The sequence below is a fragment of the Grampus griseus genome (assembly GCF_964374135.1).
Source record: "Grampus griseus genome assembly, chromosome: 1".
In the NCBI taxonomy this organism is placed as follows: Eukaryota; Metazoa; Chordata; class Mammalia; order Artiodactyla; family Delphinidae; genus Grampus; species Grampus griseus.
Genome location: NC_139017.1, coordinates 68622737 through 68641807, shown reverse-complemented (window position 1 = coordinate 68641807; position 19071 = coordinate 68622737). Strand labels below are relative to the sequence as shown.

General features: G+C 50.9%; 1 protein-coding gene across 1 annotated transcript; it reads left to right on the top strand.

The window, feature by feature from the left end:
* Window positions 1–9445: 9445 nt before the first annotated feature.
* FCRL6 (Fc receptor like 6) lies at window positions 9446–18096 on the top strand (the record flags this gene model as incomplete). Its single annotated transcript, XM_082657645.1, is given in 10 exon segments — window positions 9446–9602; window positions 9605–9714; window positions 9716–9755; window positions 10448–10554; window positions 10723–10793; window positions 10795–10919; window positions 11318–11443; window positions 15182–15247; window positions 15858–15930; window positions 17958–18096. Coding segments are annotated over 10 exon segments (903 nt in total). The 3' UTR covers window positions 17986–18096.
* Between the last annotated feature and the right edge of the window lie 975 nt (window positions 18097–19071).

Sequence of the window (19071 nt, the reverse complement as noted above, 5' to 3'; positions counted from 1 at the left end):
AGGCCTCCAGTCCCAGCTAGGGATGTGGCTCCAATCCCAGCAGGCTTCATGGCCGAGTACTTTACACAATTTACTTCACCTCTTTGGGCCTTTCCAGTACAAACTAAGGTTGAGAGGAAGGCTCTGGTAGCTCAAGGCTTCCGCACTCTTTTCCTTACAACAGTAGCTAATCATCAAGCACTTCCCACTTGCCAGTCATTATGCTACGCTTGCGATATTCAAGGCATCCACTAGCCACGTGTAGCTATTTAAATTTATTTTTACTTTTTAATTTAATTTTTATTTTATATTGGAGTATAGTTGATTTACTAGCTATTTAAATTGAAATTAAGTAAAATTAAAAACAAAATTTCAGTCTCACTAGGCAACCACAGGTAGCTACGTGTGGCTAGTAACTACTGAACTGGACAGCCCAGAGAACATCACCACCATCGCAGAAAGTTCTAGACAGCATTGTCTAAGTGTTTCTCAAGGTTTTATCTCCTTTAAACTTCCTAACACCCCTATGACGCAGGAGTAATTGTTTGTCTACTTTAGAACTAAGGATTCTGCGGTACAGAGAGGTTAAAAACTTCACCAAGCTCTCAGCCTATTAGTACCCAGAGCAAGGATTGAAGCTCAGGTGGGTGGTTCTGGGGCCCACCATGCTGTCTCCACACCCAGAGCTGCCCCTAACCCCTGCTATCTACCCTGCTCTTCCTTCTTACCTCCTAGGGGTGGGGCTGAATCTTCCCATTCCCCAGAAGCCATTGTCCCTTACCACTGCTCTCCTGCCAGCTCACCCTGAGGAATGAGGGGCCCTGGGCTTCAAGCCCCTTCTGGCTGAGAACCCCCCCTCTGTTACCCTCCCCACCCCCTTTTAGGCCCTTATTTCCCTTAAAGTATTAGTATTATGGGTTTTAATCCCGCCAGCCCATCCCCACCTTGATTCAAGGTGAACCTGGGTCTGGGAAGAATCCTAACCTGGGAGCAACCCTACTTCCCTCGGGTGACCTTCGTCCCCAAGAAATGATGTGCAGCCATTTCAGCTCAGAGAACCAACTTCACTAACACCTCTGAAGGTACAACCAAATCTTACTCTGCAGGGGTACAGCGAGAAGTGGAGGAGGCTTCATGCACTCAAGCTGCCGGAACCCAGTGAAAGCGGAAGCAGCCAGGGGCCGAGGCTTCAAGGGTTCTGCCTGCAAAGCACCTCGAGTGCTTGCAAGCTAGACTGTTTGTGGTTGCCCCATCTCCTACCTTAGCTGTAGCCCACGTTACCCTCTAGACCTGCAGCTGAACAAAGTTAAAGACAACTAGAGTCAGGAGATCTGTTGGAAAGAGAACAAGAGAGGAAAATGTATAAGTGTTAACATTGAGCTGAGCCAACAAGATATTCGATTCCTACTTTACTTCCTCACTCCTTTTACCTCATTCCCAATCAACAGAGTCTCAAAAGAATTGCCTGGCAGTGCCAGATTGGTTTCCCATTTCCACTGAATCAGAGAATCTCGGGCAAGAAAACTTAGAAAATTCACCCTGTCTGTTCCTGCTTTCAGCAGTAAGCACAGCAAATTCCAGACTACAGTATATGAAACTTCTCACCCAAAGACTTCCAGGAACAACCTTACTGTCAGAAAGTGCTTCCTGGTATGTTACCCACCTCTCCACGCTTCACCTTAAACTCACATGTTCAGTCCTCAGAGGATGTGCGGGTTGGGGAGATGGCCTCCTTCTCTGTTGAGGGACCAGCAGTTTCCAGTTTTTAATCTGATGCTGCTATGAACATTCTTGCACCTGTCTTTTGGTGCCCACACGTGTGCATATACGTAGGAGTGAAAACGCTCAGTCATCAGGCATCTATATGTTCAGTTTTAGTAGATTCTGCCACACAGTTCTCCAAAGTGTTTGTACCAATTTGTGTTCCCTGTGGAAGTGTACACAAGTTCTAGTTGCTTCACATCCTCACCAGCACTTGGTTGTCTATAGTTTTGGCCATTCTTATGGGGGTTGTGGTGGTATCTCACTGCAGTTTAAGTTTGCGTTTCCACAGTGATTTATGAAGTCAAGTTCCTTATCCTGTGTTTATTGGGCGCTTGGATATCTGCTTTTGTAAAGTACCTATCCAAAATATTGCCCATTTTTCTAGTGGGTGGTCTGTCTTTTTCTAACTGACTTGTAGAAATTCTTATATTCTGGGTACGAGTCCTTTGTCAGCCATATGTATTGAAAATACCTTGCTACCCTGTGGCTTGCCTGTTCACTCTCCTAATGGTGTCTTTTAATGAATGATTCTTCTCAAAATAATAACCTGACAGTCTTAAAGCCTCAGATTCAGAACCTCCAGCCCCATTCTACCCCAACCTCATCAATCCCTGATTCTCTCCTGACCTCACAGTCCTGTGAACTCTTTTCATGATTCCACCTCTCTACCTCATTGCAGTGTCCAGATACATTTCTCCTTGAAGAAGAGGGTACCTTGGAGAACTAGAGGTCACTCGGGGTGGGGAGTGGATGATCTTAGTGTTTCTAGAGCTGTGCTACCTTCCAGACTAAGTGATGCTGAGGTCAAGCAAATCCTGGCAGTGTCTGGGTCTTTCCACAGCCCTGTCCCACCCTAGTTCCTAGCATAAGCTTTTTCAAACCACAGAGAGAGCATCCAAAAGTGCTTGCTTGTCGCTTACCTGACTCCTTTATGCTTTACGGTGAAGAAAATTCATTGGTTGTAACACTCCTTCTACCAAAGAAGAAATACCAATTTGAGCTTTTAAAGTTTCTTCCCACTTCCCGTATTTAGATTATCAAGCACTAACACCACCCATGTCAGAGGGGGTCACCCACCCACCCCTGTGCCTGTGGCCTAGATGCTGTCCCTCCCAGTCTCACCCCTGCCTTCAGTCTGCCCCGGGTTCCCTCCTCCACGCCAGGCCAGGCTCCATGCTGCTCTGGACAGTTGCGCTGCTCTTCGGTAAGTCACCAAGCGCCAGCATCCTCTTCTGGGCACCAAAGACTGTGAGTCGTTCCTAAGACGCGAAGTTCCTTATTTCACCTTTCCTAGTTCAAGTGGGTTTATGGCTGGAGCTTGAGACAAGTGCGTGCACATGGGCGTGCCTGAGAGTGATGGGGATGAGAGTGATGGGCATGGAGACGTAGGGGAGTCCTGGTGTTTCCTATCCCATTTTCCTGGCTCCTGGAAGGGCAACCCTTCGATGTATCAGAGCTAATTTAGGGAGGCAGAAAATCACATGCTGAGACCCAATGACACTTTTACCCTGTGAAACCGGGTTAAAATATCCATCAGTGCTATTTTGAAAGGGAAACGATATTATAGAAGGGAAGGAGGCTGCCAGAATGTAAGAGAAGAGATCGGGGAAATGGGAAAAAAGCAATTCCGTGCATTTCTGTCAGCAACAGGAGCAAAACATGGGGTTTTATAAGGAGATACGTTTTTATGAAGCCTCAGCTTTTTTTTTTTTTTTTTGCGGTACGCGAGCCTCTCACTGTTGTGGCCTCTCATGTTGTGGAGCACAGGCTCCGGACGCGCAGGCTCAGCGGCCATGGCACTCCGCGGCATGTGAGATCTTCCCGGACCGGGGCACGAACCCGTGTCCCCTGCATCGGCAGGCAGACTCTCAACCACTGCGCCACCAGGGAAGCCCCAAAGCCTCAGCTTTTTCTTAGAACCAGTCACCAATGACTGGGTTTCACACCTGGTCAAGAGGTTTATGCTCTAAGTGTCCAAAGCCCCCTTCAAACTGACCATTCTTCTTCTGCCTACACCCTCTCTCTATTGTGGAGGGTGGCGGGGGTGTTCTGATTTGGGTCTGACTGGTCCATGGGGACCGATACGAAGGTTCAATTCCATTCTTCTGAATCTATACCACTCTCCTTGCTCTGAGCACCCCCGGGCCAGTCGCCCCTGCCAGTGACTGCAGGGACTGGTCTCCAGGCAGAGGATTGTTGTGGGGTGAGTTCCTCGGCTCCCCCAGGCTCGGCCCAGGCTCGGCCCAGTCTCGGCTCAGGCTCGGCTCAGGCTCATCTCACGCTCGGCTCAGGCTCCCCCAGGCTCACCTCAGGCTCGGCTCAGGCTCGGCTCAGGCTCGGCTCAGGCTCGGCCCAGGCTCAGCTCAGGCTCGGCTCAGGCTCGGCTCAGGCTCGGCCCAGGCTCGGCTCAGGCTCGGCCCAGGCTCGGCTCAGGCTCATCTACTGTCCCCCTGCTACACTTAAAAGGAACAAGTCTGGGCACATAGTGCTTTACGGTTTCTGAGTTGACTCACTTTTTGTTTTAAACTTGGTCCCAGAAGTTTGTTTGTTTTCATTGAACCAGAAAAGCAAAACCATTCCTAAATGCACTTGCTTCCTAGACAGAGTTTGTGGGCGTTTATCCCCTGGGAAGAAACCACCTGTTTCACTCAGGGCTCTTCCTTCCCCGACATCACCGTGTTGCCCTGTGTGTTCTATGAATGGCCGTTTGGACAAGTGAGAAGGTCAGTGCTCACGTTAGTGCAGGGACAGGATGGCCTCGTGCCCGGATACACCCCAGAGGAGAGGTTGCCAAGGGCAAATCACTTCCTTGTGAAAGGAACAGCCCTTGGACTTGACTAGATAAAGTCTAAGAGTTTCCCAGCGTGTACCCCAGGATCTGGATGGGAGAGAGCAAAGGAAGAGGGAGGGAGAGTCAGTGACTGGCTGACTAGTGGACAGAGTATGGGGAACCCAGGCAGGACTGAGTCACACCTGAGGCTCAGGACCCCAGAAAGCCAGCCTAAGATTCAGACCCCACGGCTAAGTGTGTAGGAACGGAGTTACCGTAAAGGTAAAGCTGCTATTTCCTCTCAGATGTGGACAGAGAGACAGAGAAAACAAAACACTGAATACCGGCTTTGTAGTACATACATTACCTCATCTAACCTTCAGGACGTTATAGGGCAGGGTTTTTTTTTTTATCTCTATTAAACAGTTGAGGAAACTGAGGTTCAAAAATGTTTAAGAAACTTGCCTAAAATTACGCTGCTAACAAGAGCACAATTACCCTGGTAACAATGCAAACCCAAGTTCATATGATGTCAAACCCCGTGCTTTCTCCATTCTACCTCACTACCTCTAGTCTGGGTATAGTTGGATTCTAATCAGGTAAAACTAGAAGATAAAATTCATGTAAAGTGCCTGGCAGGACATGGTCACACAATAAATGGTGCCTATTATTAGTATTGGCCATCAGGGATTCAAGAGGCTAGAAGCCCTGACATTGAACATGCTGGTACATGGCTGTACGTTAAAGATGTATTTCAAGTTTAGGAGATGAACCTTGATCTTCCTCTGAGCTGGGCATTAGCCAGTTTCACTCTCAATACTGGAACCCACCCCCCATGTGCAAACACAGCATCTGTGACGCACGACCCTCCCAGCTGCATGGCAGCCACACCTGACAAAGGAGCAAGTTCCGATGTGGTAGAACTCGACCGTGACATAGTTCCTCATGTTGAACTGAAATCTGCCTCTCCGATCTAACTTCCGTGAATTGGTTCCACTTCTGCCCTATGAAGTAACAAGTCTCTCCCTTCTTTTAAGCTTAGCCCATCAAGTATTTGAAGGCCGCTGTGTATCCCTGTGTACTCTCTCCCGTCTTTCTCGGATAAATGTCTCCCAATTCCTGTAATAGGAAATGCTTTCCAGACTCTGGTCATTGTCCTAGTCTGCTTGATCTTGAGGGCTTTGTCAGTGGGCCAGGAGCTGGGCTTTCTCATCCCTCCCATAGTGGCCTGAGTGCCGAGCTCAGTGGGGCTGCTCCCTGCATCATTCGGGACTCTGTTGTGCGACTTAGCATGACGATAGCTCTCAGCTATCTCATCACGCTGTCACATCTTCAGCCTGCAGCTCACTGAGGCCCTCGGGTCTTCTTTATAGGAACTGCTGTAGGGAGGTGTCGCCCACTCTGTCCCCAGTTGGCGACTGTCTTGATTATACACTGTGATCCTGCAGTCACAACCCCAAGGTTTTGCAGTGCCCTGGACAGCAAGTCATCAGGATCTGGGGACACGAGCTCATTTGAAGTGCCTATGCTCCCTGGATGCCTTCTCTCTTGTTATAGGCGTCAGTCCCCTCAACCCTGTCTGTTCATCGCTTTGTAGCTGCAAAATCGTTTTCCAGGGGAGAAGAGAAAGGAAGGGGAGGCATCACTACCCAGTAAGGTCTTACTTAGTCACTCTGAGGTCAGGCCTTCTTTCTGCTTTCAGTCAATGTAGTAACCACCTTCCCAGGCAGAGGGTTGATACAATCTATGTAACTACTCTGTAAGGGAAAAATGACTATTATCTTTTCTGTTATGCAGACAGAACCAGGAACTGGAGGCTCTTGAACATTAAACAACTTGTCCAAGGTCACATAGAAAGAGACGGATTCATGAGTCTAGTCCAGGTCGTCTGGTTCCAAAGCCTGCATGCTCTCCACTACACCAAGCTCATAGAAGATGTGTTTAGACATGCAGGGATGGAGGGATGGTAAGAAAGAGATTCTGCACACACTGAGAACCTGCAGATGAGCTAACCTGAGTAGGTAGAGAATGTGTCCCAGTTCACGTGGACAGCAAGGATGACAGCCTGTGAATGAACATGCCAAACATCTGCTGAGGGGGTCTTCACCCACCCCCTCCAAGGCCATTCTTGCATTTCTCAGGGATCTGCACAGCACCCAACAATGAAGGGCACAGGTAAATGCCTGGGGACAGGCTGGACTGGCTGCACTCAGCCCCACACCATTCATCCTTTCACCCCTTGCCCCAAAGCCCAGAATACGCTCCACTGCTTTATATGCAACTGTGCCCCTCAATTTAGGGTCCTCCATCCCTTGGACTGATCACACCTGCCTCACTTCATCTGTCATCATTTTGTGGTTTGGCTTCTCTTTCCTGGGCACCTGTTCTCCTCAAACATTGGTTCCTCTAGAAGCATTAGTGCAATGCATACAAGGTGAGACACGGTGTGTGATGCGCTGGCCCGCTGATGCTTCTCTTATCCGTCCGAGCTGCCCGTCCACGTCCCACGACCTTTTAATGATTACTCCTCCAGGGAAATCTCACCCCTTTCCTCTGATCACTCCCATACTCTATTCTCCAGAGCTCTGTGGACAGATGGACCACAGGAATCAGGTCCTGCCTTTGCTGTCTGAGTTCTTCTGGAGGTGTAAATTGGACCCTCGGCACATTAGTGTAAGAATCTAGTCCTATGTTTTCTATTTTTGTTCCCTGCCCCGCATGAGTGGGCACAAAGGAAAGCATTCATGCATCTATTCAATATATGCTTATTAAACACAGACCACGATCCAGGCACAGGCACTAGGCATAGGTAACACGGCAGTGAACAAGACAGGCAGAGTACGTGCTCTCATGGGGCTTACATTCTAGACAGAGGGAGACAGGTGATAACAAGTAGGCAATTTAATGATAAGATCATTTCAAACGGTGATAAGTGTTCTGATGATAATACAATAGGGTATTGTGATAGTGATAGAAGAGAATTCTTTTGACTGGGGGCCCCCAGCAAGACCTGTTTAAGGAGGTGGCATTTGAACTGAGATAGGATAAAGGATTCTAGGCAGCAGGTCCACCGTAAAAGTTGAGTGGCTGAGTGGCTGGGTGGCTGGATGTCTGGGTGACTGGGTGGTTAAGTGGTTAGATAGTTGGGTGGCTGGGTGTTGAGTGGCTGAGTGACTGAGCGGTTGGGCAGCTTAGATAGTGAGGTGCTTAGGGGGCTGGGTGGTTGACTGGTTGAATGGATGTTAGCACCCATTTATAAGGTGACAGTCCTCCTTGTCAGAAAGCTTTTTCTGCTACTTAATCGAATTCTATCACTTTGTTCTCTTGCAGTTCCCTGCGTAGGGAAAACTGGTGAGTCTTGTCTATGTCTCTTTCATTTCCAAGTGTGTCTCTGGGCCAAAACTTAATGGACGGGGAAAAGTCAGGGCCATTGGGTCCCCCAGAAACATCTTCAGAGCAGCACCTGCCTAGGCTTCTTCCTCAGGAGTCTTCACTAATGCCCAGGAAGAGGAAAAACCCAGCACTCTACTCTCTCAGGCCGAGGATAGTTATAGGGTGACTCAAGTCCCAGAAGAATGGCTCTCGGCCACTGTCCGGCTCCCTTACAAGTAGCAATGGCTTCAATCTCCTCCTCTCAGTGTGGCTCTGGAGCTCCTGTAACCTCCGTTCATCAAGGCTCTGGACTCCCTTCCATCCCTCTAATGTTCAAAGAAGCAGGCATCTTTCTCTGGGGATCTTCCTTCTTTCTCTCTTTGCTACCTTTGCCCTCCCGCCCATCCTGTCCCACTGAACTCCATGGAGCCTCTGTCAAGTAGGTGGAAACTCTGGCCTAGAAACCTCTTGACCTCCAAGGACATGTTCTGTGTACGCCAGGGAGGGAAATCTAAACCAGTAGTTAGTGCTGCTAGAAAGAGCAGCCAGGGAAGCAAGACCCATTATTCAGCTGGGCTGTGAGCATCATTCCCTAGTCTAGGGGGAGGGGAATGGGGTCTAGGGATCCAGGTGGATCCAGACAAAGGCAGGATGTTCTGGGACTCTCCTCAGGGCTCCCTGTCTGATTACTCATCACTACTCCCAGGCTTCTGAGGCTGTCTGGGATCAAAGGAGTATGTCCTGGGGCCAGGCCAGCCTGGGATTGCCCTGCAGGTGATGCTGGGTCCCCAGGAGCTCTTTTCTTGTCCATGTCAGGACATAAAATGCATTTTAGAAATGAGGACAGAAATGACAGCTCCTGCACCATGACTGTGGTGGAAATGAACCTCACTGCTGGGAGTGCCGACGGAGGCTGGGCCTGGGGAAGCCTGATGAGGGAAGCAGGAGGGAGCGAGCCCAGGCCGTGGCACGTCCAACACCCACCCCTCCAGCTCCTCTCTGGTGGACAGGGGTGCAGCTACCATCAGAGGTGGACGCTGAAGAAAGAGCTGCACTGGAGTCGCCAGAGGAAAAGAAACCGATCTAGGGGAGTGAGACTCTAATAAGGAGGAATGAAGCAGAACAATAGATGGAAGGAATCCAACTTGACTCAGGCTTGTCAAGGTGGTGGAGGAAAATGCAGTATAAAAGGAGACAAGGAGGGGGACTTCCCCGGAGGTCCAGCGGTTAAGGCTCCGCGCTTCCACCGCAGGGCGCATGGGTTAGATCTCTGGTCACAGCCAAAAAAAAAAAAAAAGGAGACAAGGAGGGTAGGAGAGAAAGAGGCCAGAGAGAAGACACAGGGAGAGGAGGGGAGGGGAGGGGGGAATAGAGGAGAAGGGCAGAGGAAAGAGAGAGGAAGGAGGGGTGCAGGGAAGCAGAAGCCCTGCCGTGGGCTGGCGTGAAGGCCTGGGAGACAGTGACAGCTGTGAAGGAGCTGACCAGGAGCCTTCATCCCAGGGAGGGCTGTGGGAGGCATTAGGCTGCGGGATGCATTAGGCTGCGGGACAGCGGGAGAAAATGGACTGCAGCTCCAGGGTGACCCTGCTCCTGTGTCTCACAGCCTGGCTCAGCCTCCAAGTGCAGCCAGACCCCGTGTTTGAAGGGGATATCCTGACTCTGCGCTGCTGGGGAAGGAGGAACGCAGCACTGTCCCAGGCGAAATTCTACAGGGACGGAAATTCCTCCATCTCTCTAAGGACAGCCAGATTCTGTCCACGGGAACAGCAACAGTGAACAGCAGTGGCCGGTACAGCTGCACTGGACAGGTGACATATGTGCAATATGTGGGGCAGACGAACCTCAAGGACTGTCATGGTTCAAGTCCAAGGTGAGTCACAACTTGGGGGACTGGGGGGAGCGGGAAGGGTGCTGCTCAGGGGTCTGGTCTTACAGGTCAGCAGCGCTCTGGGCAGTGCCCCTCTCTCTGGCTTCCCCTGATGCTGGGCCAATCTGCAGGGCCCTGAGGTGTCCAGGATGCTGTCCACATGCCCTGCCCCCCCCATGGGGCATGTCTGGAGCCAGTGAAGGGGGGAAGATGCCCTGTGGGGAAAGGGAAGAACCAGCCCTGATGCTGCCCCCCTTGAGACCCTGAGCCAGACCCTTCTCCTCTGGGCACTAGGTGACCTTTAAGGCCCTTCTGTCTCTGGCCTTCTGGGACCCCAGAGGGGCTCAGGGCTGTGGGAGTCGGTTCAGAGCTGGTGTGTGGGATGAGAGGCCAGGTGCTGGGAGACAGTGACAGCACTTCCCACAGGCACAGGGCAGGGCCCGGGATGTGCCGAAGCTCAGACCTCACCTCAGACTCCAGGGGCCTCGATGTCCAGGACTCCCCTCTTGAGCTGCGGGCTGCCTCTTCCCAGAGCTGTTCCTGCCTCCTGTGCTGAGAGCCCACCCCTCTCGTGAGCTCCGTGGGGGGAGCCCAGAGCCCACTCCCCCATGAGGGGAGCCAGAGGTCAGCCTGGCAGCTCCTCTTCTCCTTGCACAAGGGGGGCCACACCCTGCAGGACAGGGGCCTCCACCCAGAACTCTGCATCCCAGCAGCCGAGGAGGGAGACTCCGGGCTTTACTGGTGCGAGGCGGCCCTTGAGGGTGGCTGGGTCCAGAAACAGAGTCCCCAGCTGGAGGTCAGGGTGAGGGGAGGACGGGGAGACCCTCCCCAGGGGCCTGGGCAGTGGGGCCCCCTGGGAATGTGGGGAGGAGTCCCTAAGGGAGGAGCCCGGGGGGTCCTGCTGACCCTTCCAACTGTGTGCTGCCCCGGTTCCTGTGTCCCGTCCTCTGCTCACCTTGAGACCCACCAGCCAAGTTGTGGAGCTCCTCCCCTCCGATCCTCATTCTACTTCAATGGGGACACCCTGCGGAACCACGTGGCTCCATGGTGGAGCCGTCTCCTTCCTCTTCCCGGTGATGTCAGAGCAGGATGCTGGGGACTACGCCTGCGAGGCTGAGAACAGCGTCTCCAAAGAGACAAGCGAGCCTGAGACACTCTCCGTGGATGGTAGGTCTTGTCCCCCAACTGGGCTGTGAGCCCCAGCAAGCTGGCCAGGGTCAGATCTCACTCCTCTGTGTTCCTCCCGCCATGCTGGGTACAGAGCAGGCACTGCATAACTGACTGAGCATGGACCCCGCTTGGAGCACCTGTCCACTGAACCCGGCAGGGAAACAGTGAAGTCCACAGAGAGCGAGGGGCACCGTGGAGGGAGGGCCACATGGTCTTCCATGGAATTGCCCATCCATGTGGACATCCTTTGATCCGCCCCTCATTCCCACTGGCAAGGCTCCGTCAGGCCAGGGGGTTCCCACTAATGCCAACCACTCTGCCTCTCCTGTGCCAGTCTGGGGTGCGTTTGTTAATTTCATCCTCAACGCTCATGGTCACCCCTACTCACCCCCCAGGTCCTCGGGTCTTCTCTGTCCCCACTAGCAACAACTGGCTGGTTCCCTGGCTGCCTGCAAGCCTGCTTGGCATGATGGTCGTTGCTGCTGCATTTCTAGGGTATTTCAGACCCCAGAGAAAAACCGGTCAGTAACTCTTTCTGGCTTTCTCGATTGCCCAATCCCTATGCCAGGTACAGCCCAGCCATTGGAAAGCCAGAGGCTGACAGGACCAACCGCGTACTTCTGGGTATTGGGAAGAGGAGGGACTTTTCTTCACACGTCATACAAAGGGGCCCCAGGAGGGACACTTACAGCTTCCAGAGCTCACACACACAGACACAGCGTCTCACACGCCCAATCACCCAGAGAGCGCACAGACACACTCCTGCCCACTGGGGCATGAATGAAGGCACAAACAGGATTTCTTACAAGCCAAACGAGGTGTAGATCAACGTCCTTCACATTTGGAAGACAGTCTGTGGCTGTGAATATACTGAACAAACCCAAGGCCTCCAGTTCTCTCGTTAAAGTCAGCAGAGCTCCGGTCTGCTTAGTGGAGGAGAAAGAAGACGTGAGAACTCCAGTGCACGTGCATGCTCACGCATACACACTTCTGTGCCGTGGTGTGCCCTGGGTGAGAGTCCATGGCTGTCAACTCATCAGGAAGGAAGTGTGGTGGAGAGCACTGGGGAATAGCCCGGTCCCAGCACTGCTATTTGCTAATTCAGTAACCTTGGGCCAGCTTCTTTCAGGTTTCACTAAATGTCTCCCTCTTGGGATGCTGTAAGGTCTGAGGTAGTGAGGCGACATCTGTCTCATACCTGATGTATTAGCCTGGCACTGAGTGGGTGCTCAGTACATTCTCATTCTGTTCTGAGCGCATCACCCCGGCAGGTTCCCAAACTGCCTTTGCTCCTGTTATCCATTCTGTAATTCCTCTGATCAGAGTCATAAAAAGTTTAGCTAAGGGCTTCCCTGGTGGCGCAGTGGTTGAGAGTCCGCCTGCCGATGCAGGGGACACGGGTTCGTGCCCCGGTCCGGGAAGACCCCGCATGCCGCAGAGCAGCTGGGCCCGTGAGCCATGGCCGCTGAGCCTGCGCGTCCGGAGCCTGTGCTCCACAACGGGAGAGGCCACAGCAGCGAAAGGCCAAAAGTTTAGCTAAAATTCAGATGAGAGAAATTCTATAGGGAGAGAATTCTATAGAGAGAAATAAGTGAAAATAATCAGATAAATGGCATTTCTAGGTCACCTATTGGTTTTGAAATCCCTGACTCTCCTCTTCTTCCTGTCACGGTCATGATAATTAAGCACGAATGTTGGCTTTCAAAGCAATCACCTTTGGTGGCTACAAGTTTATTCTACCCCTTGTTTGCCTGGGACTATGTTGAAGGGAATGGCTCCCAGCGCCAAAGCTATCTGGTGCCGGTTTATTCCTAGGGCTTCAAATCCACCTGCTTCTTCCTCCCTGGGGGCAATATTTTTATTTTCCACTTGCCAAGGGCAAAAGTAATTGTTCTCATAGACCTCCGGCTAGATTTGCTTTTTCAAGTTGGCAGCTCCCTCAGTTAAGGAATTTGGGATGAGTTCTGAGAGCTAAGCCAGACTGTTCTTTGAGGAAGACCACCCAGTCCTGCAATCCAAGTAGTCTTCCCTGACCATCAGCCAGGATACCTGAAAGCATCTCTCCCCAGCCCTAGACCCACTACCTCACCAGGCACCCCAGTTAGGGCTTGAGCCAGGCTCCGACTTCCTCTCCCCTTTTTAATTTAGCAGCCTTTGTCCATCTAACTTCTCATCTCTCCTTTCCTTTAGTCTTGAGTCTAGATTTCTTGAAGGCAGGCCAGAGTTGCTTTAAGGTATACCTGTGCAGTGGAAGAAAGATGGAGCCAGGCCCAGAGTTAGATGAGGAAGCAGCTGGAGTAGGGGACCATGAACTGAAGGTCTGTGAATTCTACCGTCTCTGCACCTGTCATAAAACCAGCCTGGTCTCAATAGCATGGGTGTTTCTGCCCACTCACCTCTGGGTCAGAGAGTTAAAGGCAAAGCAACACAGTACAGCCATCTCCCTCCCAGGCCCAAACAAGATGGTGGAGGAACAGTCACTGGTGAAAGATCTTCAAGAGGAAGATGCCTTTCACAGGGAACAAAGGAGCGTCCCTCTTCATGTGGCGATTTTGCCTCCCCACCCATTCCCACTCCCCTACCCCGCCCCTACTGCCAGTCTGGGAGCACCTGGGCTCCATTTTGTTAAGGAACCTGTCTCTCATGAAAATAAGACTCCTGGTGGTGGGCCTATCATCTCAGAAGCTCAGGGGCACACATCCTTCCTTAGAATGTCACTCAGAAAACCACCTTCAGGCCCAATTCCATAGCCACACAAGAAACACAGTCCAACAGCTTTTTTCTTCATGCCCAGCTTTAGAAGACCCTTAACCATTTCCAGACAGCATATCCATTCCTCAACAAACACAAATGTGCCACCACTGAAGATATTCCACAGACTGTATCTCTGAAGGCAAGGTTCAAGACATTTTGACCAATTATGGAATTACTAGGACAAGGATGTGGTCATACAGGAGGTCTCCTTCGAAGTAGCAGTTACCTAAGTGTGCAAGTGCTGGTTGTTTGCTTAAAAGTGTTCATCTCATTTCCCACTGTCACACCTCCCATAAAACACAGCTCCATCAAAGTCACAGAGCTCTTCGCGAATGGAGACTCAGAAACACAGCCTTGACAAACGAGCATCAGAGGCCTCTCTGAGTCTCCACAAACGCCCTCTTGGTTTCACAGGAGGAGCCATGTCCCAAGGTGCTACCTGGCAACTCTGATGCTTTCTTGCTGTTAGAGCTAATGAATATTTCTTGGACACCAGGCATGAGCCAGGTGACCCAACATCCACCTGTGACCCAATTCCTATCCCAAGAGCTAATTTTTAAAGTCCTGGAAACGCCTGCTTTCACAGAGGCAGCATGCTCGTGGAGAAGAAGTGTACACACTGGATTAAGGTTCTGTCTCCACCACTTTCTGCGTGACCTCGAAGAAGTCAGCTCTCCCGACCTCAGTCGCCTCATCTAAAACATGGAAATCACAGTATCAACCTTTGCAAGGTGGTTGTGAAGAACATCGGACACCAAAGATTTAGGTAGGGGGGCTTTTGTGACATCCAGCTCTGTGCTTGTCCCTGGGTAAGGAGGTTTGCTATTAAGTAGACGCTGTATTTGAATTCCCTGGCCCTGTTTCTGGCACATGGTATGTTGTCAAAGTTATTAGCTTTTCCTCCTTCTGAAAAGCAGCCTGACTGGTGGGTCTGAGCCCTTTCGAATCAAGGATGTGACCCATCCTTTCTGACCCTGCTTCCTCCCAGTTTGTGATTCCCATGGAGCCATCCTCCCCTCTGGGGTATTTTTCAAAGGAAACATCCCATAAAAGTTAACCGTGTCCAGGGCTTCCCTGGTGGCGCAGTGGTTGAGAGTCCGCCTGCTGATGCAGGGGACATGGGTTCGTGCCCTGGTCCAGGAAGATCCCACATGCCGCGGAGCGGCTGGGCCCGTGAGCCATGGTCGCTGAGCCTGCGCGTCCGGAGCCTGTGCTCCGCAACGGGAGAGGCCACAATAGTGAGAGGCCCGCGTACCGCAAAAAAAAAAAAAAAGTTAACCGTGTCCAGACCTGTGAATTAACCCTCATTAACAAACCAGCCTCAGACCTCCAGCAACCTCTGCTGGCATTCTTTTTTTTTTTAGTTTAATTTTTTATACAATTTTTAAAGGTGATTTTATACAATTTTTAAAGGTAACTGACATTCTTTCTCTCAGCCTCTCTGTCCCTGCTGTCCACTCTGCTCTCTGAGGGCGTTCAGTGAATTGTGCCTTTGCATCTCCTAGGGCCCCTTCCACCCCGGAATCTGCCCCCAGCCACAGGTGGAGAGGAACACCTACTGTATGTCAATGGTAAGGACTTGCAGTAGCACCAGTGTCTGTCCGTAAAGGCAGAGAAAGGCCTCTTAAGGGGAGTCATGAGAAAGAAGGCCTCATGAGCCCGAGTCTCAGGAATCAGAGTCATCTGGGGAAGGCAACAGATGGCTTCTGGGGAGAGCTTAAGGGGCCAGTGCATGGAGCTGGTGGTGGGAGAGGGAAGCAGGAAGGGATCCCAGCCCCCAAGAGGGAGGTGTAGACCAAGGGTTAGCAAATTTGACCATGGGTCAAGTCTGGTCCACCAAGTATTTTTGTAAAGAGCGTTGTGCATGTGTCATGTGTGGCTGCTATCACACGACAGAGCCAGGTATTTGCAAAACCTAAAATATTCACTACCTTTTTTACAGAAAAAGATTGCCAACCTCTAGTTTAAACAATGTCAGGGCTGGGGAAGCTGCTAGAATCTGCTGCAGGGGTCAGGCACCTCCTACCAAGATGGATATCCCACATTAATAACTGCTTCCCACTGCCAGTTATCTATCACCATAACAGCCCCTAATTAGCTTCCCTCCGTAAGTGTTTCTAGGTCTTGAGGTGGGAGAGCAGGTGGGTCCTATTCAAGCTGCAGCTGCGCTCCTTCTTTCAGTTCATTGCCAGAATGAGAACGATGAAGGGGTTATCTGCTCTGTGGTACGTATGATCCCAAAGGAGAGTGAAAGGTGAGTGATCTCGGGTCAAACTTGACATCTTTGCTAATGTAAAGGGGAAGTTTGGGGCCTAGGGTGAGGTATCACTACCACCATCATCACCATGACAACTGTCATCACCCTGACCACCATCATCCTCCTGACCACCAACATCACCCTGACCACCAACATCACCATGACCACCAACAACACCCTGACCACGGCCACCTTCACCACCACCACCATCATTTCCTCCTTCACTACCACCATCACCACAAACAGCACTATGTCCACCATAATCACCATCATCTACATCATCTCCACCACACCTCCACTGTTACCATCCCAACTAGGGAGGAATTTTTTTTTTTTTTTTGCCCTTTTCTGAGCATTGTGGAGCAACAAAGGAAAAACAGAAAAAGAATGATACAGTTTGTCTTTGACCCTGAGTGTAAGTCTAAACAGGGCAGCCTCAGCTCTAAGAGGAAGCCATAAAGACCATGAACCCCGGCCACAGATACCAGAGTCAAGATGGCAGGCACGGGGAAGGCTAGTCCACTCTCTAACAGACAAACAGGCAATGTGGAATCATAAGAGGAATGTGGGAGTCAGTCAGAATTGAGTTCTGTGGAATGTGGAGTCAGTCAGAATTGAGTTCAAAACTTAATTCTATGTACTCACTGTGTGCCTGTGGGCAAGTTATTTAAGCTCTCCCAGCCTAATCTATAAAGTATAGATAATGCCTACTTTGTAAGATTATTATGAATGGCTAGGAACAGAACCTGGGTTCTAGAATCCATAAAGATGGTCTGGTATGCAATAGGTGTTCAAAAATAGGGAGCTTGTTTTATGTCTCACCTGTGCTGAGATTTCAATTCCTGGTCTGTCAAATGGATCTGAGTCAGTCTAGGGACTCTGCTCCCACCCATAAAGGGCACTAGGGAAAGTGGACAGCCAGGAAGTCTCTTGGACTCAGGGCACTTCTCCCAGGACCTGACCGGTTGCTGGCCAGAGCATTGCCAAGCAGATGGGAAAGCCCACGTGGGTCCAGTTCCTTCCTGAGAAGAGTCACAATGAGGACTTAAACATAAGAAAGGAAAAATGAAGCCAACCTCAGACTCCATGGTTTTCATTAGCAAAATAAGGAAAATAAGAAAATGTGATCCTTTTAATCCTAGCAGGCAACAAGGGTGAAGGCGTGATGCGGGGCAGGGGTGGGGTCTGGGACAGTGCTTGCAGCTCAAGCTCTGAGCAGGCTTTCCCTGTTGGGTGGGTGCAGGGATCTGAAACCAAGAGTAAGGAGAGCCGTTACGTTCCAAGATGCATAGAAGAGGGGAGACTGGATCTTTCATCAGTGGGAGAATGCTTTACGTTCACAAAGATTCAATATTTGCCTACGGTTCCACTCCTTATGGAAGTGACTGTGGAGAGTTATTCACCTCGCTGAGCCTCGGTTTTCTCTTCCCACTGTGAGAAGGCATCAATACCCCCTACTTGGCAAGACTGATGTGAGACTGGATATACAGAATTATAGTTCTGTTAGCAGTATACTAGATAGATCAGCTATATAATTTTCACAGCTAAATGGTTGCCTGGTGCAGAGTGGCTGTCTAATGGAGGAGTTATTCTAGAAGTATCTTGGGCATCTTCTTATCTCTTGCTTCACACCGTAATCCTGCAAGGCAGTCACTGTCAACACCACCACCCTTTCCTGGTTGAAGCAGCTGAGATTCAGAGGCCAAGTGACTGGCCTCCGGTCACACAGCTGGGGTCTCCTGATTCCCAGGCCCACCTGCTTTCAGCTTGAGGGTGAGAAGCCCTGAGAAGTAAAAGAGGGAGCAGCCCCCCACCCTGGCTGGCCCGTGCTCTCTGGAGGAAGGTGCCACGAGGAGGCGGGAAGGGGACACCCCGTGAACCCAGTGCCCTAACCTTACTGCTGCTCTTCCCCACAGCCAGGCCTGCCCAGTCAGCCCGGTGGGAAACGGTGAGATGGGACCCCTGCTCTTTGCTCATTTTCTGTGTGACATCTACTTCCTCACCCTGACCTGACTCTCCCACAGGACATTTCTGTCATCTACGCTGAGGTGAGATGCCCTCAGCTCAGTGAGGTTCCAGCCAAGGGGCTGAAGAGAAGAAGCAGGACCCAGCAAGATCCCATTGGTGACTGCAAGGGGGTCCTCTGCTAGTGATGGCATCTCCTTCCCCCAAGACACACAGCCATCCGCAGCCCCCAGCGCTCCCCAGGAGACCAGGGGACCCCAGCCTCTTCTGTGGTCCTCCAGTTCCCCAGCCCAGCAGCCAGAAGCCCCGTTTGTGGAGCACATCAGAAAACTCTGTTACCCCTTACGCGTTTAAAAAGATACATGGTTGTAGAATCTATTTGTTAATAAAGGTGTATCGATTTGTTTCATATTATTCATCAGTAGTGATCATTTGGGCTGCCTGATAATTTGGTCTGGTTTATTCAAGGAGAATGGACTCCCTGTGGACCTGACTGTTGATGAGGGAGATGAGAGGGCGAGGAAAGGGTAGAGTTGCCGGGGCAGGGGGTGGGAAGGGAGGGGAGTCCCAGTCCAGTCCACAGCCAGAGTGCTCAGTGAAGGATTTATATGTTTGCTCCTGTGAGGCCCTGGCCCCAGCTTGCAGGCCTCTGCACTGGAATCATGGGGAGTGAGGTCCGAGTTAGCAACTCTGGTACCCTCCTCCCCTAGCAAGAAGTCTGCTTGTTCAGAGCACTCTTGGCCCCTCAGAGCTGCAAACATCTTGCATTTCCCCTTGAGCTTATTAGAAATGCAGATGCCCAGATCTGCTGAATCAGAATCTGCATTTCAATAAGATCTCCAGGCGATTTGCAAGTACATGAAAGTTTTTTTTTTTAATCATCTTTATTGGAGTATAATTGCTTTACAATGTTGTTAGTTTCTGCTGTATAACAAAGTGAATCAGCTATATGTATACATATATCCCCATATCCCCTCCCTCTTGCATCTCCCTCCCCCCCTCCCTATCCCACCCCTCTAGGTGGTCACAAACCATGAGCTGATCTCCCTGTGCTATGCGGCTGCTTCTCACTAGCTATCTATTACATGAAAGTTCTAAAAGCCTGGTCTACCTCCAAAATACAAACGTCATGGAAGTTAATCAGTCCACTTGCCTTCGGGAGCTTAATTACCT